The sequence below is a fragment of the Alosa pseudoharengus genome, unplaced genomic scaffold (genome assembly GCF_046254945.1).
Source record: "Alosa pseudoharengus isolate Yale_2024_CS ecotype anadromous, Long Island Sound unplaced genomic scaffold, YU_APseudo_1.1 YU_APseudo_1.1_scf_1, whole genome shotgun sequence".
Lineage (NCBI taxonomy): Eukaryota > Metazoa > Chordata > Actinopteri > Clupeiformes > Clupeidae > Alosa > Alosa pseudoharengus.
This window is the reverse complement of record NW_027468564.1, coordinates 37,892,020-37,918,753: the sequence shown is the minus strand read 5'-3', so window position 1 is coordinate 37,918,753 and position 26,734 is coordinate 37,892,020. Positions and strand designations below refer to the sequence as shown.

Here is a 26,734-nt window from a genome sequence, read left to right as displayed (position 1 = left end):
ACACTGTGTGCTGTGTGTGTGTGATCATTAACCACAAATGGGTAAAATGCAGCTTGCCATCAGTTAGCGTATCTGTCTGTCTGTCTGTCTGTCTGTCCGCCAGCCTGCCTGCCTGTCTGTCTGTCTATCTATATCTACTGGTATATATCTCAATAGTAGTAATAATAATAGAGTAGTAGTTATAGTATTAAAAAAAGAAATACAATACATTATATGACATGTTATTCCACCTGACATTATATGACATGTTATTCCACATGACATTATATGACATTACAATGGAATGATGAGACTGAGGCCGATGAGAGAGAGAGGCCGGGCTGAGAATATAATGAAACCACTCACTCGCCCTCGTCTCACTCAAATGCCATCAAGATGACAAGGTCAATCCTCCCCCATCTCTTGCACTGAATATGTTTTTCGTTGTTTTTCACACTTCGCTCTGTATGTTTTTCAAAACACTTGCATTGCACCTCAGCCATTTTCTCCTCGAACAGCTGTTGTGTCTCATGTGCAAGCTGTTTTGAGTAAAAGCGTCATCATCTCGAGAACTCAACTCAACATGCAAACCTGCAAAAAGTTGATTCTCCGAATGCTATATGTGTCGAGCTGGCCTAGTTCTGATGACTAAGGGGCTCCGTCAGATAAACTGTGAAAGCTATCTGGAGTTAAACTGACACATGCAGTGTTGTGCTCTCTGTGTATATGAATTGAGACACTGTTATGTTTACAATTCAGTTTACTGAATGTACTTTAAGCCTCTTTTGAATTTGTGTGTGTGTGTGTGTGTGTGTGTGTGTGTGTGTAACCTTTTCTTAAATTAAGATACTTCCTTTGAATGCTATATGTAGATCAAGCTGTACAAAGTTGTTAAGTGTAGTTGTACACAACAAACACTTTTCTGTTTGGTTATGTTATGGAGATGGAATAACGGTTAATTTCCCTAACTTTCTAAAGCCCAAAGCCCAGTAGTCAATTCCAAAACATTGTTTGGAGTAGACTGTGGGCCAAATGTAGAAATACCCCAAACTGGCATGGAATTATGGTCCCGGGTCGTTGTTGCCGTCATACTCATGTCTGCTTTTTTGACGAATAACCTTGACCTTTTGACCTCTCCCCCCAGGGTCACATCTCCTCTGTGCGTGAGCTGGTGACCCCCACCTACGCCTATCTGTGGATCAGGCCATCGGTTGCCCGGCAACAGCTAGACGAGCTGACTTCCGAGGCAGCGACCATCACTATGCTGGTGATCGAGTGAGTTTCCAAAACAAACAACTGGCATGGAGCTTTGGTGTGGTTTAGTCATAGATTGGGTCATTTTATTTGGATTACAAACTATAGATGATCTACACATGCTCAGATTGTTAACAAACTTTCTGTTGAAACTATATTAACTACAATGCATGGTTGAGTTTAAGTTTAGGACTTAGGTTCGGTTAAACTTCACACCACTTCACACAGACGGTTTTCGTGTTTTTTTCGAGTTTTTTTTATCGTTTTGGCCTTGCCCATTTTGCCCTTCCCGTTTGAACACTAAAAACAACGTTTTCGATGACGACATAGCCCACCCATTACCTCTGACCCTTAAACCCAGCTACACTCGACCTGACACTCATTATAGTATTGCTTGGTAATACTAGTTTTCATACATGACCCAAGATTACACTCAGCAAACATCACAAACTGTTGCTGCTGTTAGCTTGCAAAGAAATAAAAAATGTGTGTAAACAATCAAACAAGCAACTACATATGTTGTGCATCCCTTTAACCAGTGCTTGCTTTAAGTAAATAAATGGGACAGGACTGCCCAGCCAGTATGACTGAGTAATCACTCATAGGGATATTTTCAATAGTTAGTTGATCACTGGAATAGTGAAAATAAAATAGCAAGTAACATAGATGGGTGTGTGTGTGTGTGTGTGTGTGTGTGTGTGTGTAAAAGACAGAGACTACCATCAGTAATGTGTGAATTTGTCTGGGCAAAACATCAACCTCTCTCTTTGTCATCCCCCCCTCCCCCTCTCTCTCCCCCATCTCATCCCTCCTGTGTAGATTGATGGAGGCAGGCCGTGGGAAAGCCCTGACCACGGACTGGCTAGGCGCTGAGCTGAAGGCCATGGCCAAGAAGGTTAAGTCCACCAAGTACAGCTCCGTGATGAAGCTCCTCAGACTCGCCCTTAGCGGACAGCAGGTAGCGACGCCCTCTTATGGTCATACATATAACTTTTATATTCAATATCAATTATTATTTTTATTTATATGATTTAATATTACATTTCTTGAATTTCCCCTTGGGGATCAATAAAGTATCTATCTATCTATCTATCTATCTTTTACTGCAATTGGATTGTAGGTATGTAGCACGGTCTCTCATGGTCAACCATGAGCCCCCATGTTCATGCACCCAGAGTGTAGCACTGTAGCTGCCTGGCAGCTCTAGATCTTGGCTGCAGCAACTCTGCTAGGAAGAACTGATTGTTTTCGGGGGGGGGTTTTGCCGGAATTCTCCTGTCAATTCCTATTGCTCCTAGGGATTAGGAGCGTCAATTCCTAGTGCTCCTAGGGATTCCCACAGCGTCCAATGAACAACACAAGCCTATTTACCATCAAAAACAAAATCACCAACAAAGTAAACATCAGCGACAGAACAATGCAAGCAGTGCAGAGCAACTGTGTTATGCAATCATGTCAATATGGATATGTTAGAAATGTCTGTGGAGTGTTTCTAGCCCTTCTATGTGTCCGCCGGAAACACTTATGTTTCGTGTTGTGAATTGGCAGCTTGTTTCTGAAATGTAAATGTTTTCTGAATTTGCAGCGCATTTTCTAAATGATGTGCAAGTGTTTTCAAATGAAGATGAAGCTGTTTTCTTAAGTTGCTTGTGTTTTGTTTATTTGCACGTGTTTTGTTGATTTGCATCTGTTGTCATAACATAAGTTCCATGTCGTTTGCACCTGTCGGCCACCGTAGAAAAGAGGTCCAACCAGCAACTAGCAATGTATACCTACCAAAGTAGCCAGTGGGTGTACGGTAATCTATATGTTGCTTTACTTAAATGATTAACTTGAATGTGTTCATTCTTTTCCTCTTGCAGCAAGGACCAAGTGTTGCTGAAATGATGGTATCTTTAGGAAGTGGAGAAACCTGCCAACGTCTGCAAAGAGTGCTGCAACACTGATATGAAGAACACAAGACTTTGTAGAGTTGAAATCTATTGTTTGGTCTCTATATGTATGTTATCTGTCTTATACGTGTGTAAACGAATAAAAAAGATTTTGATAGATATTGGATCTGTTTAATGGAGGCATGCACTGACCCGCTATATGAAAAGATGGGTTATGAGTAGCCCATTGAATTCCATAACCACCAATATGCCTAGATCTATCTAACGTACTTCGTAGTACTGTATACCCCTGTTATGTGCTAAGTTATAGCTCAAATCGTGTAAAACTACCGCCTACTGGCCAATTAATTATCTTGAAAAAGTTATTTCATGTGTAACATTCTGTCATATATCTTACAGGTTGAGCTCCGCCTCTCCAAACATCAGATCTGTGCGTGTTCTCGGTGTTGGGATGATGTTGGCCAATCATGAAACGTGGAGATGCACAAGACCGCCTATATTTAAGAATGATTACTTCCACATTTATGAGCCATAGCGTAATCTACACTGCGGTTATCTTTAGTGGCTAGCCAGTAGCATGTATAACATCAAATACATCAATTGTCATCAGATGTTGTATGGTATGCATGTCCATAGTGGCATATTTGCACGCACAACACTGTTAAAGCACCTAGCTGCGAGATCCAAAATCTTTGGAGAGGCGGAGCTCCACCTGTAAGATATATGACGGAATCTTACACGTGAGAACTTAGTTTTTCAAGATAATTGATTGAGTAGGCGGTAGTTTTACAAGATTTGAGCTAACTTTCCCAAAAATGTTGTGAATTCACAAAAGAGATGGCACACAAGTTACCATGGGGATTTATTCTCTGCACCTAGCCTGGTTCCAGACAGGCTAGTTCATTCTAATGTTGTCTTATTGGTATAGCTAGCTGTCATTCAAATCAGACCTCCATGTGAATTTTTAACAAACTTTATTCCATTGATATACTATTACTATTTAATAAATGTATTTGCTCGCAAATCACAACAAATTGTCTGCCTATAGGCTACCATATCATTTGAATTGGGATAGCCTATAATTATTAACATAGATCTACTCGTTGTTTGCTTCTTTTGGACGTTTGATGAATAGTCTACTGTAGTAGTTAATTGGAAATGGAGGGGCAATTTTTCGAGGGTGTTTTCAACACCCTGCCCAGTGTTTGGCAAATTACTTCAAAAGCGTAATGCATTATTTATTACTTGTTACTGTCATCTCCAAGTAATTTGTTACATTACAATATTACTGTCTTTGAATTGTAAGGCATTACACTACGTTTACATTACTTTCACCAAAATAACAGGAAATATGGATTTGGTGTTCTCAATAGATCTTCATGTGTTCAATACAGCTCATTACACGGCAGGAGGTGATGTGGTATGGCATAATGACTGAGCTAGGCTTAAGGCTAACAAAAGAACAATATAATGGTTGCAGTTATGGCTCATGGGACAATGTAGACCCCAAAGGCCAAAGGTCACTCACAACTTAATATAGTAAAATATAGCCATAGTGAAATTGTATGTTGACTTTAAATGGTTCTCATCATTGCTGGTTGCCTTTCCTTCCACTTACAGTGGTGTAGACTTAATGCAAATAGTTTGAAAATAATGGCTATGATCTTTGTAACATTCTAGTTATTCTCAATGCTTGAAATTAGAAGTATAGCCTAACCATGTTAGATCTGTTGCATGAATGGCAGAGATAACTCAAATTCCCTTTCTACAGTCATCTAAACAAGGTAATCAAATTCCAGGACCAGCATAGATTACTTCTTTAATTCTTGGATAATCTTATCTGCATGGTGCTAATTGAGCATTTCTCAATTTTGGATTAAAAAGCAAAGTAACTTCAGTTACTGAGAATTGTACCGAGTAAAATATTACTGAAATTGTATTGGTAATGCCTTACATTACTGCATTACAGCAAAAAGCAATGCATTACTGTAATTACATTACTTTTTTAATGCATTACTCCCAACACTGACCCTGCCAGTGTCAGAGGAATCCCTTAGACATGGGAATGTCTGGATCAACGAATTAGCAAGGGCAATTTTTGTGTTGGTTGAGGTTCTGTTAAATAACAATAAACAAAAGAATGGCAGGGATGAAGCCAAACAATCATTTTCACATATAATTTACAAATACACTTACAGTACAGGTAAAGTACATGTACAACAGCAACACATTCGAATAGGTTTGAAAAGGGCAAAGCAAATGTTTATCCACTAACAATATGAATTGCATACTAAATGTCAAGTTGAAAATGAGGTATTAAAGAACGCCATTCACATAAATGTACTTATGTTTCCCCAAATGTCTCCATTAAGTAAACTAAAATTCTCATCTAAAATTCTCATCTTCTCTCCTTAGAGAGCAATTGACCAGTATGGCCTAAGTTGGTGAGAATTGCCCTGCCATCTGAGGTGGCTGACATTATCGGTCCAATATCCTTCAAAATAGAGAATTCACAAAAAATACATTACATTTATACATTTTATTAAGGCACATAATAGTCTTTTTTTTTTAAAGTTAGTCTGTCCATATATAGATTTTCAATTTACTTTTAAAATCAGGTGTATGGTTGGATGGATAGACAGGGGTGGGGATTTTCTGGTCAGAGAGGTCAGTGGGGCATGGTTACGTGGGGTCTTGTATGCCAGGAGCAAACTAGGCCACTGGAAGCCAGTGTGGTTGCATGTGCAAAGGTTTAACATGGCTAGTAGATTTGGAACTTGTTATACAGTATAACCGGTAACCAAGATGTTAAAATGGGACTTACAAAAAACACAGGAATGACTTCAAAAACAAGTGGAAGGGAATTCACAGTTTCCTCATTGGCTGTCTCCTGTGATATGTGAACTGCAGAATTTTGTGGGTCTTCTGTTAATGGTCCTAATTAGCACAGCACTGTTAGTCTGGAAAGATGATAAAGAGATAAACATCAATGGTTTTATTTGCTGATGGTAAATCATAGTGATATGGTAGACTTCCTCTTGTGCACCACTATTTACCTCTACTTACCTGTACATGATGTGTTGTTTTGTGAATTTGTACCAAGGAGTGTGGAGGAGGAGGGCGGGCAATTTGTAACCCAGAACAGAACAAAAAATAGAACCAATAGAACTAAATACACCAGCAATGGCAATTTTGGCAACTTTTAAAAAATTTGTAGCGAATTGAAATGAACAGTCTGTTGTCATTCTCTCTGTACGACTTGACAGCATATAGAGGGTGGTGATCAAGTAAGTCCTCAATGTTTGTAGGTGGGGACAACAGAGTATACAAAGAAGTGCCTCTCAAAACCAGACCATTTTTGATTGACCACCTTAATTATGGGTGATTTTGTGGTTTCATTGAGCACCAGTTTAATCAACCCAAACTGTGAATCACTTCCAGAGTCACAGGAGAGGTGTACCATCATCCCTGATCTGTACTCAGTGCCCTTACCCATGTGGGAAGATATAGGCCTCACTGAAAAGAGGGACATCATGTCTTTTATGACTTCAATGGTGGCAAGAAATGAGCTATGCTCTGGCCCAATGAATGTGTGACAACACCGAGTTCGACATGAAGTGGTTACATTGCATAATTTGATACCGGGAACGCCATGTTACAGTACATGGCTGATACATAAAAAAAAAAAAACATGTTTGTATGGCAACAGAAAAGCAAGTGAAAAAACATGCAATCGGGCGTATATTATTTCACACTCGTAGATATTAACTGCGAGCGTGCAAATTCTCTCTGCGTGCGCTGCGCACTCAGAGGAAACTGCTCCCCGAGCAAGGAAAAATATACTGCGAGCGAGGACGAATCTGACCAGCGCTCCAGTCACTCGCAGCTCTCTCGAAGTTGATGTCTGCTCGCACAAAGTGAATTTCTGCTCCCGTGGGTCTCTACTTGGGGGCGGTAACCACCCTAGCGGAAATTCCAGTAGAAATCCAGTTGAAAATCCAGTTGAGATCCAGTAGGAATCCAGTTGAGATCCAGTAGAAAATCAGTAGGAAACCAGTTGTAAACCATTTTGAAACCAGTAAAAAGTTCAACTGGTTTTATTGGTTTTTATATGGAAATTGGAACACTTCTACTGGTGGGTAACTGGTCTCTACTGGATTGTATTGGTAAGGTCCAGTTAAAGAAACCTACTGGTTGATGAACTGGTGTTAAATGGTATGAACTGGTTTAAGATTATATTATATTTTTTTACTGGTGGGTAACTGGTCTCTACTGGATTGTATTGGTAAGGTCCAGTTAAAGAAACCTACTGGTTGAATGAATTGGTGTTAAATGGTATGAACTGGTTTAAGATTATATTATATTTTTTAACTGGTGTGAATTGGTCTGTAATGGTTTTAACTGGTGACAACAGGTTTGTACTTTAGAAAAACAAAAATAGATATGACTCAGCTTAAAACTCTAGTTGTTTTACATAGGCCTACAAATGTTTTCAATTATCAACTTCTCCTTTTTTAAAATGTGCAATTCTATTTTCCTACTATTATACCTACTCCCAGAACAATTAACAAAGAACAACATATTTCAAAAGGTATGATTAAGGCGGTTTTTATTTTTTTCTGTTAAGATCTATGATTTTTTTCTGAAATTAATACTCCTATTTTCTTGTGGCGTACAGCCACCTCAGCTTCTCCTACGCCATTGTCCACAAGCCATCGCTTGAATGTGTCTGAAAAACAAAAACAACAAAAATATCAGAAACAATTCATGTTCATGTTTTTGTTTTGTTATATTTTTTAATAGAAATAGAATCGGTTCTCTGTTAAACGTGAATGAATTGAAACCCTTTACTGCCTGATATTTCTCAGGAGTGAGGGGAGGTTTTGCTGTAACTGTTTTGGTAAGCTATGGTTTGAATGTATCTTGCCATCTGAGCAGGGAAGCGATGGCAAGGTACATTCAAACCATAGCTTACCAAACCAAGCATAGCCTTGACATACAGTAATCTGCGACTCCGATTGGGCTGCACAGGATATTGACAAAACATATTGTTAATCAGTTTGATTCAATACACTTCTTTTAAAGAGATTGCATTTGAACTTGCATTTTTTTATTGCATTATTATTCACTCACCCATAGGCTGACCTCCCAACACGCGGGCAGTGTTTGTATGAATTGCCTCTATGGTTGCCCGAAGACCATCCCTCTCTTTTTTTATTTTTGTGTTTCGAAATCTTTGTATCTGTCATTTAACACGTTTGAGAGAAAAACACAAAAAACAAAACAAAACTCAAATAGTTATCCTTTCTTACACAAGCTGAGCGTGTGCGTGTAAGATAAGATCTTGAATTTACCTTTGTTTGAGGTCTTCATTTTCGGAGGATATTTTTTTGTTTTTGGTCTTTAATTGCTGTTAAGCTTTTTTGATGTTTCCAAACATCCTTTGGGGAACAACACCATCATCTGATACATCAGAATCCTAAATGCGAAGTAAAAATAAAGTATGTAATTTATGTCAGCACAAAGGGTCATCAGAATCTGTTTTTCTGTAAAACCATACACATTTTCTTGTAAAAAACTTAACATGCAGTCATCATGTGCAAAGCACTTTACCTTGTCATCAGAGACATCCAAAAAGTCCTATAAACACAAAAACCTTAGTATATTCAAATGCAGTTTATAATAGTTGGATCCATCTAAAGCAATAGTAAAGATGGGATATATCCCCACAATTGCAAATGGACATGATAAGCATTTCATTACCTCAGCATCAAAGAATGTGGGATTCCGACTGGATGGTCCGACTCCCTCCAAAGCATCCTAAAAACAACCAATAAGATTTTTTGCTGATTGCTTCTTTTCTGTTCTTATCGTTTACTTGTATGTCCAATTTCATTCATGTCAATAAGTGATGCTGTAACTGATGTTCCTTTAAATGACATGGGCCTTAAGTGCTGAGGACTTACCTCAGGCTCTGAAAGGACAGTCTGTCTTTGTCTGGGCGATCCCGGCACAGCATTCTAAGATAAAACCAACGTACATTTAATGATATGTTGTTTCTGTAAAAAAATGTAAATGTAAATCAGGGTTATAGGCCAAGCATACTTGCATATACAAGGAATTTGGTCTCTGCATTTATCCCATCCGTGAATTAGGGAACACACAGAGCACACAGTGAACACACTCAGTGAGGTGAAGCACACTAAAGCACACACTAACCCGGAGCAGTGAGCTGACTTGCTACAGTGGCGCTCGGGAGGCAGTGAGGTTAGGTGCCATATTCAAGGACACTTCAGCCGTGGATGTGGACATGGGAGAGCAGTGCTCAACCACTTCCCCTGCACACATTTTTCCTACTGGTTGGGGATCGAACTGGCAACCCTTTGGTTTCAAGCCCGAACCCCTAACCAGTAGGCCACAGCTGCCCCTGCCTGTGTTGTGTGTCATGAAGATTTGAAGATATGGGCATTGTGTGAGGAAGTCTTACCTCAAACTCAGAGGGGACCAGAGCCACTTGGTTGGGAGATCCCTCCACACCATGCTATATGACAAAAACCTCAGTAAACTAATATGTATTCATCATCATTCATCAAATATATGGTCAATGACTGCAGAATTCTTACCTGAAACTCTGAGGCTGTTTCATTTTTTTTGAGAAGTTTCTTTTTTTTGGGGATGGGTGATCTCACAAAGGTTGCGTCCTGTAAATAAATACCTTTGTAAAGGGTTCGTTTTTCGTAAAGACTGCAGTTCTATTTGGTATGTTGTTATGTATCCCGTTTAATACTATTTATCTTAGCCTTGTTTAGCCTTAACTTTACATTAAAGAAAGCAAACTTACCAAATCTGACTTTTGACAAATGGGTTTCCTTTTCTTGGCAGCTAATTTTTTTGCTATTATTTTCTGCATGAATTGTCTGTCCCCTTCTCTTTCATGTGTCTTAATTATCTGAGAGGTGATTGAAATACAATGTGCCGTTTTGGGCTTGTTAGTGTCAAAGTGGCAAATAGCAACTTAAGACAGTGTTACAGTTTTCCTCAGTTGCTTTGGTGCGTTTCTCAGATCAGGAATGAAAATTCTAACTATTCACAACTATTAGTTCAACCTCCACAACATTTATTCATTTGCACATCATAGTAGCAATTTCTCCTTCCTCTGAACAAATTGCAAATGTGAAGCGTACATATTCACTAACTGCTGTGCAAATGTTAATAGTGATGTGAGAAAAGCATCAAAGTGACTGAGGAATAACTGTAAATGCTGTGGGGATGCAAATCTTCTTATTGCTTTTTCACAAATGCTAAGGTATTAGCAGGCTTAGTGCTGTGTTAGTGAATGGCAGGCTTACTTTTTTGGTGCCATGGAAGGCTGTTTTCTTTTCTTTTCTCATTGGCCAACAAAGGCTCTTGCCTGATCTTGGGCACAGGTGGTCTTTTGAGCTCCATTTGCTTCCTCAGATTGTCCTCATCCTCTGTAATACAAAAAGATAGATAGATAGATACCAGAGGGCAATTTTAGATATGCAGCAACTTATACAGTACATACACACACATACACACATATCTCACACACATACAATAAATGTAATCACCCAGTTATATAAAAGTAAAGAGTGAGGATTACTAGGCCTGATAGTGCCAGTAGGGACTGCACCTATGATACATTGACCCTGATTGGTGCTATGGTGGAGTATGTGCAATGGTGGTAGTGCAAAAGTAAACAGTGCAGGGACATCATCAGTGCAAGCATTGTTTTTGTTATAAGAATGTGGAAAAATAAGAGTATGATTAATTGACACAATTAATGTAATTACTTGACACAAAAAGATATACTAGGAGAACACTAGCACAACAGGAAGTCAGAATGACAGGTAGGCCTACATTGTGCATTATCTTATATATAATAGGCCTATATTATTTTGAACTAGTTAAAATCATTAGGCCTACTACAGCAAAGGCCTACCATGGCCTAGCCTACACTCATATGTCTACAATGGTTACAATGTGTGAGCCTAGTTATTTGATGATAGGCTACAGTCCAGAGAGGCGACCGCCTGACACAACATTAACGTTAGTGCGGCGACCGTCTGTATCAACAGGACATAAGGTAACCCAAGCAAGCTGTCACCCCTACTGCTCATGATGACTTCATGTAACTGAAGGTAAGTGATCAGGCTAGTGGACGTTTCATAAGCCTACACTCAGCAAATGTGTCATACCTAACCGCTAAGTTAAGTTACCTTTGGAACCAGATTTATGCATGAGCCTGTCTGACGGCTATGCTAACGTAACGCTAGCTAACGTTAGCGCTAACGTTAACAGAGTCTAGTATTTGTTACTACACCGTATCAGAGAGCTAAATTAATAATGACATTATAAAGTCTATGTAAGCCTTTTATACACATGGACTGTAGTGTGTTATTCATACTTACCAGACAAGAGCAGTAGCATTTGGGCTTGGTAGTATGCTCCATCAGACCACATCATCCACCACGTCAAACAAGGGATTTGTTTTGCTGCGTTAACGTTGATGTTATATCTATATTTGATGTATGTATATATATGTGTGTGTGTGTGTGTGTGAGAGAGAGAGAGAGAGTATTATAAAGGTATGGGTTACCCTGCTGATTACTTGAAAGAGGGCATCCATTACCTGAGGAAGTAATAAATAATAAAATATAAAAATTACAATAAATCACAATAGAGTCAAGTTGACGTGAAAGGCTGACAGTTATATAGCCTAGAAGGGGCAAGAGGATCATTTTTGAAAAGAAATACAAAATTACCTCATCTGGAAGTTCAAATGGGCCTAAAAGGGCCTCCAAACTGCCCAGAAAGATTTGGAATGGCCCAACAGTCCCAAGGACAACTTCACTAGAAAGTCCTTTGGACTTCAGTGTTTCTAAGTCTGCATAGGTAAAGAAATGAAGTCCCAAAATAGTTAACCTTACTTAGGGTAATGGCACAAATTTAATCCAATCAACTAGCACATGTAGCATGCTAAACTACTTTAAAGTAGTGTTGGCGATTCAGCGACTTAGTTTTTTCTGCTTTTTGTAATCTCTGGATACCAAAATTCACATTTTATAGACTAGCGACTGTTTTGCCGATTTGTTAATGTTTTTGGTGAGAAACAAGTATAAGTATATAAGTATATATACTTTTTTGATCCCGTGAGGGAAATTTGGTCTCTGCATTTAACCCAATCGTGAATTAGTGAAACACAAACAGCACACAGTGAACACAGTGAGGTGAAGCACACACTAATCCCGGCGCAGTGAGCTGCCTGCTACAATGGCGGCGCTCGGGGAGCAGTGAGGGGTTAGGTGCCTTGCTCAAGGGCACTTCAGCCGCGGCCCACTGGTCGGGGCTCGAACCGGCAACCCTCCGGTTACAAGTCCAGAGTGCTAACCAGTGGGCCACGGCTGCCCCTGTAAAACAGAAACATCAAAATACGTAGTCTAACTTCCCTACAGCGCTCTGTCTCAAGTGCCACACCAGCTTGAAACAGGCAGATAGAGCATATGGGCAACAGTTTTAGCCACATGTACTATGATGAGGCAAGTCAGGGGCCACATATTGTACAATTTATACATAGCCTAATTGTGTTGAGTTGAATGCCATGCCAATGATGTTTCATGATACAGTACCCAGCATTTCTCAGTATTTCACTGATATTTGGGCCTATTACATAAGTCTGATATTTGGGCCTATTACATAAGTGCCCGGGGGCCCAATATAAACACTCCAAGGGCTGCATCTGGCCCAGGACCTTATGTTGCCCATGTGTATGATTGTGTATGAAATGTCTAACATAGATTAGGAAAAAAATAGTATGAATAACTTACTGTTCATTTGGCTTGGTTAAGTTTCCCTAAACAGGCAAAGACAAAAGACAAAAATTAACAACATGTATTTCTCCTGAAGCAGTAAATGGAGATGGAGATAGTGTAAGGTGCCCTGAGAGCAGTATTAGAATGTGTGTGAGTAAGGACGCAGCAAAATGCCCTTAGAGCAGCCAGTTCTGGTTGCCTTCATATAAGGTGCCCTCAGAGCAGCATTAGAAAGTGCCCTAAGAGCAGCCAATGAATGTTGAATGGAGATAGTGTAAGGTGCCCTAAGAGCAGTATTAGAATGTGTGTGAGTAAGGACGCAGCAAAATGCCCTTAGAGCAGCCAGTTCTGGTTGCCTTCATATAAGGTGCCCTCAGAGCAGCATTAGAAAGTGCCCTAAGAGCAGCCAATGAATGTTGAATGGAGATATTGTAAGGTGCCCTGAGAGTAAGGATTAGAAATAGAATGTGTGTGAGTAAGGATGCAGCAAAATGCCCTTAGAGCAGCCAGTTCTGGTTGCCTTCATATAAGGTGCCCTCAGAGCAGCATTAGAATATATGCAACAAAAATGCACTAAGAGCAGCCAAGCATTCTGTTACATGTAGCTATGACATGAGGAGCAGCAACAATACCACAGCAAAAATATCCCTCAAACATAACTTGCTATCATAGCCAGTAAAAGTTATAGCACTAACTATAGCACTATGTTTATACTATTATCCTTTCTTAGAGCTAGCTAGCTAATGTTGCGAGTAACATAAGGTGCAATGAGAGCAGCTAGCTGCTAGCGCTAACTTGCTATCATAGCCAGTAAGAGTTATAACGTTAAATTTCATCCGGCTAATTTAATTAAGTTAATTAATAGAATATAAGCTAACATTAGCTATTATCCTTTCTTAGAGCTAGCTAATGTTGTGAGTTAGCTTACTTCATTATCTTGACATTTTAATCTAATAATCTAATATAGTTCAACATAAAGCATAACATTACCTTAACTGCAACAAAAGCTTGATGTCTCCTGAGCATAGCTCCTGAGTCCTGAGAAAAAATTGACTTTGTTTACTTCTGTTGTCAAGACCATCAAAACAGACTAGCCAACAGCCTGCCATGAACGTGAGAGCCCTTCTAGCCAATCAAAGGCAAAAAAAGAGCCCTTCTAGCCAATCAGAGGCAAAAAAGGCGGTACCTTCCCCTACCATCCTGCACACTAAAAAATACTGGGTTATTTTCTCAACCCAAACGTTGGGTTGAGGCTGTCAGGGCATTTTGTGGGGTTGTTTTTACTCATGTTGGGTTATTTTCTGTAACCCAGCTTGTTGGGTTGATAGTTTAGGACAGCGCCCCTCCTCTCTCCCACCTGACGTGGAGTACACTACCCAGCACCTGGGTGACTTTAACACAGCTGCATAGTTATTTGAGAGTTCGAAAAAACATCGTTATTCTTCCAACCGTCCAGTCCACCAGCTGTCAGCATGCAATGGAAATCAGGCGATTTCGTAAGGTATGTATCTTTAACTTTTTTTTAAATGTTTTATCCAGACTGATTTTAAAAGTCCACCCAGAGATGTAGAAGCTACCCTTCATGATATGAATGGATATTCTGCCTGCCAATTTCGTTCAGCCTCAAACAGGTTAACAATTGTGTCATTCATGCTAACTAACGTTAGCTAACATTAACTTACAATTACTGTTCATGTTAAATATACACAAAGACAGACTCATAAAAACATAGTTCTTTGTTCACTGGGTATGAACTGCTGACAGAAACAAAACGAACTTTTACAACGAACTAAAATGATCATACCAAGGTTGACATTAGCAGACCATATAGCTAGCATCAATGCTAATTAAATATGCTTCATGGTGGTTGTAGCCTAGACTATGGTTGCAGCTAACGTTTGTCAGCTAATATTAGCCAACACAGTTGAAGGTAATGTTAGTCTCTTCACAAGCCACACATACGGTAATAATAATGGCAAACAACATCTTATTAATTTATTCAGGGTAGCTTCATATCATAGCCATGTAACTTAACGTTACTGGGTGTTTTTGGTTGTAGCAGAGAAGACGGGCTCTGGTTGTAGTAGCACTATCAGACAGTCATTTAGATAACGTTAGCATCTAGAACTAGAAGCTACAAGTTATTATAACTGCACAGGTGGTCATGGTTTCCAAGTGTGTTGCGCTAATATTTTGTCTCCTGGTGGATTTTTAATGTTTGTCAACATCATTCAATGATAATGGTTCATGAAAATCTTGATATAAAGTTCTGTAAATAACAGTGATTAATGCACTCTTTTTTTTTTTCTTTGATTCACAGGGGTGATCCCCAAAACGGACGGTGGAATCTGCCTGCCTTCATGGAAGTATCACAAGCTTTTTCCTATCTGTTCAAAAAATAAACTGCCAAATAAATAAATGTCGAACTGTATTATTTCATTGCATGGCTATTGTTGCCCATTGGATGGATTTTAAAACATTATATTGTAACATTAATGATTTGCAAACATTTATTTGAATTATTATCAATTAATAGTGATTGGATTAAGGAGAAAAATAAGATACTTAGAATAACCCATAAATTAGGTCAGCATAACCCAGAGATGACAGTGAAAATAATATAAATCCTGGGTTGTATAAAATAGCCTACCCAACAATTATGTAGGTTTAACCTAACAGTTTTGTTACGATAACCCAATGTTTGGGTTAGACTATCAACCCAACTCATTGGGTTAACCGAACAACCCAATTTTCGGGGCTAATATAACTCAGTGCTGGGCTCGACCACTATTTACCCAGTGGATGGGTTGAAATTGGGTTGTTTTTAACCCAATGTTTTTTAGAGTGTGGGGAAAAAAATATCGCACCCGGTAACGTTAGCATCTAGAACTAGAAGCTACAAGTTATTATAACAAGTCCATAGGTGGTCATGGTTTCCGAGTGTGTTGCGCTAATATTTTGTCTCCTGGTGGATTTTTAATGTTTGTCAACATCATTCAATGATAATGGTTCATGAAAATCTTGATATAAAGTTCTGTAAATAACAGTGATTAATGTTAACGTTACAACCCTATACTACCATGAATCAAGATCAGGTAAGTATATTCACGAAGACATAATTAGAATTAAGACATCCAAGATAAGTGATAAAACGAGGTTTAACATAGCGTTGTCTGGTCATCCTAGCTAAACTCATTTCACTAATGGCACTCCAAGATGAGTAGCATGTCAAGCCAGGTGTAACCTAATTCAGGATGTGTGCGCGTTCTCGTTTCTGCCCCAAAGAACTCACGGTTGGAAAAAAAGACGCGGAAATACCGTCATTCATTCGTACAAAGTGAACAACCACTTTTGATATAGACTAACAACAGGGGCGATTCTAGACCTAGAGCTTTGCTGGGGCACAGGCCCCCAACTCCCAATACATTAAAAAAAAAAAAATAATAACTGTGCGCGCAATATGAATAAATGGCTAGCCTGATTTGGACCATCACATATCTCCCCTAGGTCACAGACATCCTCCTCCATACTCTGAATAGTTTTACGCCTAGCCCCCATCATGTCCTCATCCGTTTCTTGCCTGTCTCTCCTCCTCCTCCTGCCTGGTATTGGACTGCCCAGCCTGTGCTCTTTCTCCCCTCTCTTCGACCTTCTCCTCCTCCTCCTCCTCCAGCACTCTCTCCCTCAATTGTTGTAGCAGCCACTATCCAGCAACATCCAAACACATAGGCATAAGTAGGCCTATACTCACATGCATTAATTTGTGACAACCAGTGTACAAAACCCAGCCCTGGCCAGATGGAGATACTAGCCCGAATAGGCAGACATGCTGTCTCCCTCGGCCCATGTTATCACTGATGTTCCTCGGATGTTCCTAAACATCAGGCTGTATGACCTTCCTGCTGGTACACAGGCCTAAGGCACAGTTATGTACAATAATATGAACCTCTCCCTGTTGTATACTACACACAGAAGTAACATATGAACACATCAGAATACAGTAAGAATACCCCAGAATTCTACAATAGGCTTTCCTACTAACACAAGGGAAGCTTATTTTTAGTCAAAAGTGAGATATACTTCCCTCCCAGGCAAGGGTCCTATATACATCCTGGCAATACTGCAGTTCTTTGTAGCTTAAATAGCCTACTAAAGCCTTCATACTGACTTTTGGTGATAATTTGCAAATGTAACCTATAATAATCTACACAGATGGCTATTCTGATTCTGTGTATTATTATAGGCTACATTTGCAAATGCAGCAAACTTATTTAAGTTTGCCATTAAACCATTGATCAAATCACAGCACTGGCTATTACCAGCATAAATGTTAATGTTACCGTTAATGTGGGCAAAATTATCATACCTCCCTCATCCTCCTCACTGTTCCTCTCCCTCTGTTCAGGAAGAATTTTCTGATGTCCATCTCTGAATAGTCAGAAGGCTGTGTTTAGTTTTACAGTAGGACAGCTTCACAAACAGTATAGGCTACTTTTACAGGAGTCTCTAGTCTACAGTATACGTATAAATCCTTATTAATTGTCCGCATGTGTGCATGCAGCCTACGCATGGTGTGAGTGTGTGTGTGAGGGAGAGAGCACAAGCTGGTAAACTGTTGCTAAATTTAGGCTACAATGACGCTAAGCATTGAAAAACAGATGCTAGTTATGTTATGTTATGTAACACTCTCTAACAGCGATCAACTTGTAATTTTTTCTGTCAAACAAGTTGTGAATTTGTTGTAACATTAAACAGGGGACGACTTACTCTATGCTCAAAGTGATTCCACAATCCACAGTGTATGTGTGTGTGCAGTACAACGAAACACTCGGAAGAATCATGTGAACGATTTTCATTGGTTGTTGCGTTCAATCTTATAGCTACAGAGGTGCTATTTCCTGATTGGCTATTATGGCCCCTTTCTTTATTCCTTGTTTTTTTTTTTATTATTGGCTGGTAAGTGACAGACTCGAGCCATGATTAAAGCAGGCACGGAGATGCGCTCATGAATGCCGTTTCCAGCTAGAGCCGCGCTAGAATTTTACTGGGGCACTGGAGACTTTTACTAAGGCACGTGCCCCAGTGATTAAGGTCTAGTGACGCCCCTGACTAACAATGAACTAAAGTTGTCCTTTTTGGAATGGAATCATTGCTATTTCTGTAAAACAGCAGGAGTAGCCTACACTCTAAGAAATGGAAGTACCAGTGTGTACCTAAGTCGGTACAAATGCTTGTCGCTGGGGCAGTACCCTTTTGAAGTACAATACTGTACCTATGAATGCAGGTACATTTGTGTACCCTAGCCATCTGTACCCATCAAGGTACACTTGTGTACCTGCAATGACTAAAATGTACCTGTATATATCATTATCACATAGTACCCTTAAAAGGTACTATTCTGTACTTCAAGGGTACAACCCCAGTGAAAATTTAAGGTGGTATAACTAAAATATATGCACAACCAATAAGTACATTTAAATGTTTATTCTGGGGGGATATTACACACAATACTTCACATGAATACAGGTACAATAAATGTTAACATGTTCATATTAAAAACACATTCATATCAAAACATCAAAATATCTTATATCCATATCAATATACATATTCACGTAAAACATGTTATGACTCTTAATGTAAGTGTAAATAATAAAACACTTTGGTTTACAATATTTTGCCTGAATAGCCACATTGTGTTCATACGCAGAAGGAAAAAAATATATTAATTTGCACGATAGCACTAATAACACCTTTATATGATCTATAAAATACCAATATTTGAGCTAGTAATTACTCCAACAAACCTTGTATGCTTTCAAGTTCATGTTAATACTCGTGTATGTGACAGTGATGAAAATACAGTATCTGCTTGCCATAACCATTACACGTTGCAAAATTAACAAAGTCCTTGCAGTAACTTAGTAGCTATGATCTTAGATCTCATTCACAGTGCATACACCATAGAATTGAGTGAACGATATGTGTGATGTAATGAGTCATATAGCGACATTTTAGAGTAGTATCTCAGAAAACAATGTGCAAGCCTTTGGGAAATATTAGCAAGCCTGTAAAAATGTACAATATATTGTTACAATGTTCATTACCTCACCAATAAATCAATCAATCAGAAAACACACTCCAATCCTTCCAATCATGAGGCGAGCCACTAAAAAGGCAAGAGTCTCAAAATGCACCAAAGTTCAATTTCAAAAACTGGCAGAAATCCAACATATTCTTCAGGAGAGTGTGCTAAGTAAAGGTCAACAGCAGTAGAGGCTGCTGTTTTCCCCCTCTTCAACTTCTGTTCCTCTGCATATATCCACTTTGACTTAGACTGGAACCTTACTTGATCTACAGGACGTTCACATATTTTCAATAGCAGTGGTAGCCTCACCAATGACAGCAGGGGTTTTACATCTGTTGGAAGCAAAATGCAAACACAAACCTCAGAATAAGATTTTTTTCAACCACACAAATAAATAGCCTCAGACAGATTGTGTAAAATACCTTGTCTAATACATGTATGTAACTATATGAATCTGCTCACCTGGCATAGATCAGCGTTGATTCATTACAAGTTCCATGGACCGGCTGACTCTCCCAAACTTCTCCTTACTCCTTTTCACCGTATCTTCATGAACAAAAGCTGCCTGCTCCACTATGTGTTTGAGAGACAAATGCCATGCAATAGAATAATATAATTAAACAAAATGACACAACAATGAAATAGCACAAAGATAATCTTAACCAATATATAAATTGCTATTGGACAAAAAAAAAAATCAAAAAGTTGTCTGTATTATTATAATTTGCATAATTTATTATGCAATACTTTTCTATATGTATTTAACATCAATAAGAAAAATACCATTACAAAAAAAACACCAAGTTGGGTAACTTACGTAGCCATTAGATCCTTTAGGAAAGGTAAGCTTACTTCCAAGTGGCCATGTTCTGCCTTGGTGGGTATCTGTGAGAAGGATTAACGTTAGATTTACTTTAGACCATTATCAAGCTCTGAGTAACTTTATAACATTATAGAATGGTTCTGAGTTGCTCCCTCTAGCTTCTAACTAGATAAGCAATGACAACCAGGATGTTCTGGTGAACATAGGCAACTCAACTAATTAATTTTCACCTAAACAAAATGACAGTGTTGAGAGTGATCATGCTTACTGCATGTATGCACTTACCAGGCTTCTTTCACCTGCACTACCGTTGATATTAAACCAGCCTTTCAGGGAAGTTAGCAAGTATGTATGGCTAACAGTGCTAGGATATGCTCATATATCTATGGGCTAAGCTAGTTAGGATAATGATTGCTAGTGAAAGTTGGCTTTAATGGCTTCCACAAAAACTTAACATTGACATGGGAAATAGTAGATAAAACACACACACAAATTATTTCCTTACCATTTATCACGATAGTCATGCATTATTGAAGGAGTTTGAACTCCATTTAAAAATATCTGAATTCATAGCTAACCTAGGCTAAGTTGCTAGCGAATGCTAATGTTAGCCTTTAAGCCAACAATCTGACTCCATTACTGTAACAGTAGGCTATTTACAATGTACAAACCAAATTTCGATAAATTGCAACTACACCTTACCTCTGAATAGCTTTGCCTCCTCTTCCACAAAGATTATTCCATCCTGCACATGTGTTTTCTCACACCAAGCTCCTCACTGAAAGTTGCTCCATTTCTTGGTGAGTGAGATGAACAAAGTTGAGGGGGAAAATAACGGTTGCTCCCGTCCCGAATCTCCTCCCCCAACAACTTTTGAGTGACAGGCCATGTACTTTTTGTACCCTTAGGTACAAATATGGTCCCTTTGCGAAAAGGTACATTAATGATCCAGGAACGGTACATATTAGTACTTTAGGGGCTCAATTTTGTTCCCTTTAAGGTACAGGGTCAAAAGTTGTACCTAAAAGAACAAAAATTTACCCCAACCGTACCCCTATTTTTGAGAGTGTAGGCGTTCAACTGAAAGCGAATTTACGTATGCATCCACGTGTGAGTGCTTCCTGCAGCACGCAACATTAAGAAAGCGCTTGCACTGCAAAGATGCACATGATATAGCCTATATATTATAGGTAAAAACACCTTCGAAAACTTGCCCCACTTCCAATCAACTAAACAACGAGTAGCCTACCTATGACTATGTTAATAATTATATAAGGCTATCACTATATTAATAATAATAACCATATGGTATAGGCAGACAATTTGTTTTGTTTGCGAGCAAATACATTCAGCAAATAGTATATAAATGGAATTAAAGCTCCTTCAAAATTAGCACAGTTTGATTTGAATCACAGAGCTGAACCAATAAGACAACATAATTAGGCTACTATACTGCTCAAAAAAATAAGGGAACACTTACAGTTTTTTTTTTAAACCTTCCACCCTTTTCTCCATTCTCAAACTACATTCACAGAATGTCTGACAGTTCTTGCAAAATAAAACACTCGCCTCAAAAGTTGTACTTGTGCTCAAAACTAAACAGTGTCAGAGTACCAATCCAGTGTATGATTGAAGTGTTCCCTTCATTTTTTTGAGCAGTAGGCCTACATTAGAATCAACTTACCTTGGCTGTGCAGAGATTATATCCCCATGGCATTTTATGTGCCATCTCTTTTGTGGACCAGGACCGACAGTGGTCCGCCAGCCTCTTGCTATCTGGGTTGCTAGCTAACGTTAGCTATTTGCTTAATACATTTGTAGTAGATTCGAGAAGGCAGAACATGATTGCTTTCGGCAAGTTCTACAGGTTGTCCCGTTATGAAAATAATGACTCGGGAACTAACAAATCAATAATTATTCTGTGAAAGACAGAGGTATAGGAATGTCACCTATTACCAACCGTCCCTCCGACCTCTTACGTGTGTCACTTTAATATTTATTATACAAACCAATTCGGCGGATTCCTAAAGAAACGTAAGCACCCACACCATAAGTGTATCTACATTAGCTATGTACCAAAAATTACATTTTACCGTGACTCGAAGACAGTGTAAACAGTGGCTGCGTGTACAAATCCGCTTGGAGCTCCAGTGGAATTTTGATTTGTGACAAGAATTCTCGGTCTAACTGTTGATGTGCCGTGAGAAAGGTTGGAAATAGGCACCCACCAGCCCAGCACTAAACTCTGAGCGTGGTAAACAAAATCGGATATTTCAGGGAGTAAAAGCCCCGGTAAGAACCAAAATACATTTTGTTCCAATCTACACACTTATGGCTACTGAAAAATGTAAGGTTCATTTATCAAAATGTTATTTTGAAGTATTAAAAAACATCGTTGTTTTAGAATTTTTGAACGAAAAGGTTGGTAATTGGTGGTTTTACATATGTGTTCTTAAAAATGAGAAAGGGGTCATTCCATGTCAAATCAGATAAGGTTGCTGCACTGTCTCAGATTTTGTTCAAACCTTGTCTATATCATGGGTCCTAAAACCAAGACCTGTGAAATATTTCTGTGCAAATCATGTCTTCATATATTTTTCAAATTATTTAATTTTTACAGCTTGAAAAACATGTGCCATGTTTGGCCATTAATATCTTGACAAATATTTTCCCTAGCCTCCTCAAATTTTCTAGGTTGTAAGACCAACTCATAAAAAGCATAAACAGTCTGTACTAAATATTTCCTGACTTTCAAAAGGTCCCTAGATCTCAGAAAAATGTGCATTAAGTGTGATATTGAGGTTTTATTTTTCATTTGGTATTCCTCTTCAAATACATCAGTTTATTCATGTTTTCCCACAATTTGAAGTCTCCACATCAAATGACCATGACAATAATAAGGATAAAACAAGGACTGTTTGTATTTTTGTGTCATTTTCAAGAAACTGAAATGGTATGTGGGGTAGCTAGTAGGACCATAAAAATCTATGTAGAAAAGTATATGGACATTTAGTGTGCAAAGTAACAATATTGTCCCAAGTCCCATTCACAGAATAAATGCATGTAGTTACAGGTGTTTTGGGAACACCAAAATAAACATTAACAATAAACTAGAGTGCATTTCCAGAGGAACTGCGAAAGTGTGCTTGCCCTGGTGCGGTCACCAACAGTGGAGCATGGAATATGCTACACTGAACCTGGCCTGCATTCTAACAGTGCTTTTCAGTGTTGGAGCAGTGGCAATATCTCAAAAGCTCTAGGAGAGGGCTATTCAACTATTGATCCACGGGGTGAATGCGGCTCGTTGGATTTTACCTGCGGCCTGCCTTCAAATCTAGCTTCTATGACTATAGATCAAATCAATAAAATAAAACAACAGCAGTGATTGACATCAAAAATAAACAATGTTGCACGGCTTGTGCCTCTCAAACTGAGATATCAGGTGACCTATAGAAGAATTGACCAATGGCAGCAGTTAACGTTTCACTGTGGTTTATTTAACAAAAATGAAATATGACAGGGGCATAACGCTGCTTGTTTGTCAGGATACTTTTTCACTGATTTATTTAAAAAATACGAGCTATGACAGAAGTTGGGTGTGAATGTTATATGGGCTCTATCGTGCGTCCCATCGCAATTGACTTTGTATACTCACGCTTTTGTCTTTCCTATTTTGCAGTCAGCGCATATTGAAATTTCCCTCCACAGGTATGTGCCTGTAAATTAGGGAATTCGATTGCGCCCACTGGGGCAGTTCAGCGAAAAGACGGAGCGTGTTCCGGCGCAAATGTTCACTGTTGATATTTTGCAGTTTCAGAAAACAATTCCGCCACAGATCAGGAACTCCCTGGTCTAAAGTCTGTGGCGCAAATGCAGATGCTATTTTAAGGGCGCATGCATGACCACAGGCCTGCATGAATGAATGCGTTGCACACCAATCTACAGACACCCCCGTGCACAGACGGAAACATTCAAAGCCTTGATAATATTTGTCCATTTCCTGGTTTTGTTCGTGCATTGGTGACCTAAAAATTTAGTAGCCTATACAGTCATATATAAACATCACAACATCTACATGCAATATCTTTACAACAACAACGCCTAATTATGACCTATTCATTTGGACAACTTTATACAGCCCTATAAAGGCTAAAGTTACCTTTAGTTTTGTTCCAATTTACCGTTGTGTATGGCTTTAAACATCGCGTGCGCTTTAACATCAGCCTAAGCATTATTCCAGCTGCGCTAAGGTTTTAAGCACCACAATTTTGCCTACCTTGTTGTAGCCCATCTGAAATAACTCCAAGCTTTGTTATGTTCCCTCCATCCTTTCATTATTTTCAAAAAACGTTTTATATCCATGATGGCCTTAAAGTCTTGAGTTAGTGAATTAGCTTAAATCAGCTTTTATGTGCTGTTAACCAGCAAATAGTACAAGAAAGCAGCAAGTATGGCTACAATTTCTGTAGTTGCTGCACCCATTCATTGTTATTCTCTCTCCTGCTCAAACGAATGTTGTGCGTGCATTAAGTTGATGATAAAGTGTTTACAAACTCTACTTAACAGAAAATATTGTAAATAGCCTTGTCATGCAGTTAATGGGATATACTGTGCAGAGTTGAAAGTTAGGTCAACTTGAAAACTGTTTCTCACAGGCCGCCTGTGCTGTGCAACGCACACTTCGCTCCACTCATCTATACAACGTAGTTCCCATTTCGGTAAACCATACATATTACCACTCAAGGGAAATCAGTGTGGTGTCCATTAAGATGTGAAAAATAGGCATAAATCTAGCGTACACATTTTCACGAATCACGGATGTGTTGATGATATAAATTAGGAAATATTAGATGACTTAAGGAGACGTGATGTTGAATTGCATGCCGATGCCATTTAACCCAAATGCCCCAGAGGCAGCACGGGAGAGAAGAGATTAACTGACAGAAGATATGCATTGTCTAGTAATGTTAGATTACATTGTACATAGCAAAATATCACCATCTTGTGATTCAGTGAGAGTGATCCCAAAACATCGGAAAGTATGTCTTTGTGACAATTCTGTATTACATTTTGTCAAGAGGAAAAATCAATAGCGTTCAGGAGTGAACGCTCCTGGCTGCACCTGGCAAATACGCCACCATAATAGCAATCAGCTATGAAACAAGCATGCCTGTTGTTAAAAGGAATGTGAGATGACGCCCTGATTGGTTTATTGCATGTTACGCCCAAACCACACCCATGATTAATGTAGCTACTTCAGACCACCCCATTTTAGATTTGCGTCGGATGCAACAGTCAAATATCCCGCCGGTAAAATAGCATCAGCGCCCAAGATCCGCCCACAAAGACACTTCCGTTTCAGACCGTTAAAATATAGCCCTATATCCCATCCCCTTATACTGTTTTACTTGTGTATTTGACAAATAATCTATATGGGTTTGCTCTATAAGCACCTTATGTCTGTTTGGAATTGTTTTGAGAGCCTATTGATCTCAGAATAGAAGAACGTCCACCACAAACAGTGGTGTTTTTTTGTGTGTGTGAATGCATTTTACTTAACTAATTAAATGTAGCTGGATACTCATGTCTCTAATAGCCACAATAGGAGTAATTTTAGCAACACCGTATTTTGAGTGGCCCACAACAACCCAGTGGTTTTCCCAGTGATTGATGGGCAGTAGCGCTACTAGCTTAATCCTCTAACCGCCCATGTTGCAATATTGCGACAAGCGTCATTACTGAAAAAACAGACGATAGACGCGAGTACAGTGTAAAATCTCATTTGTACTCTTGACCACTGGCAGACACCCAGAGCTTCGATTCAAGCTCAAACTTTTTTTCAAAGTTTTTAGGAAGCACGCGAAAAACATGTGAGAAACACACAAAGAAGATATGCATTTCCTCCATAACGTGGAAGCGATGCGGGCCATAGTTTACACCAAATGTTGAAAATAAAAATCACTGATGAAGTCTTGGATCTGTTATTCACCTATTCTGATTCTGAAGGAGAATATCTGCCTTTTGGAGAATATGATCGATCGTCTATTGACTGCAGTCACAGTGCGTCTGTGAATGTAGGTGCGTCTTTGCGACAGTGTCCATTAAGCATATCATGCTTATTTCGACCGTCTGCCCAACATAGCTGGAGGTGCCAGTGGCAATAGTGATGATAGTGTCCGTAATGGACGTGGTATAGACAGCAGGGGTTGTAAAAATAGGGCTCTGAAGTACTACAAAGTCACCCGCGATAGGAACTGATTTGACCAGGCTACTTTATTGTATAGTAGCATAGGGTTTGTGATTATAGTATAATTTACTATTGTTGGTTTACATGTAACTGTTTTACTGTTCATTTGTTATGTGGGTAAAATGACAAAAAAGAAAGTAAAACTGCTCAAATATGTTCAACATCTAGTATTTACCGAAATGTGCATAATTCACGGTGGTTACCATCCAGTGACATCATAATATGCAAATTAGATGAGTCAATTTAGCCCCTTCATAAACTTTGATTTTGATTTTCACATTTACAGTACTTTATCTCTGATCACTTGCAAGCCATGGCCTTTTGAAATTTTGATGTAAAAATCCAATTTATTTTTTTTAAACCCTGGCGGCTAAAGGGTTAACTACATTTGTCAGTAGCTTGGCAGTAACGTCGCTATTTACAAAACCAAGCACCTTTTCAGTAGCTAAGCTCTTTAGGGCTCCAGACTAACTTTTTGCACTGGTGCGCCTAACTTTTTTTCTTAGGTGCACCAGCACAAAAGGTGCACCCATATTTTCAACCACATTGCATTTAACACCGCAGCAGGTTCACTTTTCTTCCTTAATTACTGTCCTATATAGGTTGTCCTATGACTTA

At 39.0% G+C, this 26,734-nt stretch overlaps 1 protein-coding gene and 1 long non-coding RNA gene across 2 annotated transcripts in view; one reads left to right on the top strand and one right to left on the bottom strand.

Moving 5' to 3' along the window:
- Window positions 1-3,284, top strand: part of ears2 (glutamyl-tRNA synthetase 2, mitochondrial) — an 8,695-nt gene extending 5,411 nt beyond the window's left edge. Inside the window, exons 7-9 of the mRNA XM_076288774.1 lie at window positions 1,124-1,254; window positions 2,053-2,191; window positions 3,096-3,284. Coding sequence (XP_076144889.1) covers window positions 1,124-1,254; window positions 2,053-2,191; window positions 3,096-3,179 — 354 coding nt within the window. The 3' untranslated portion in view covers window positions 3,180-3,284. The remainder of the gene's footprint in view (window positions 1-1,123; window positions 1,255-2,052; window positions 2,192-3,095) is intronic.
- A 15,819-nt stretch (window positions 3,285-19,103) lies between these two features.
- On the bottom strand, window positions 19,104-20,905 carry LOC143136692 (uncharacterized). Its single transcript, XR_012989418.1, has 4 exons — window positions 20,572-20,905; window positions 19,864-19,931; window positions 19,509-19,619; window positions 19,104-19,378 (listed from the first exon to the last, which is right to left on the bottom strand). It is a non-coding gene; the product is annotated as an uncharacterized LOC143136692 (long non-coding RNA).
- Window positions 20,906-26,734: the final 5,829 nt, after the last annotated feature.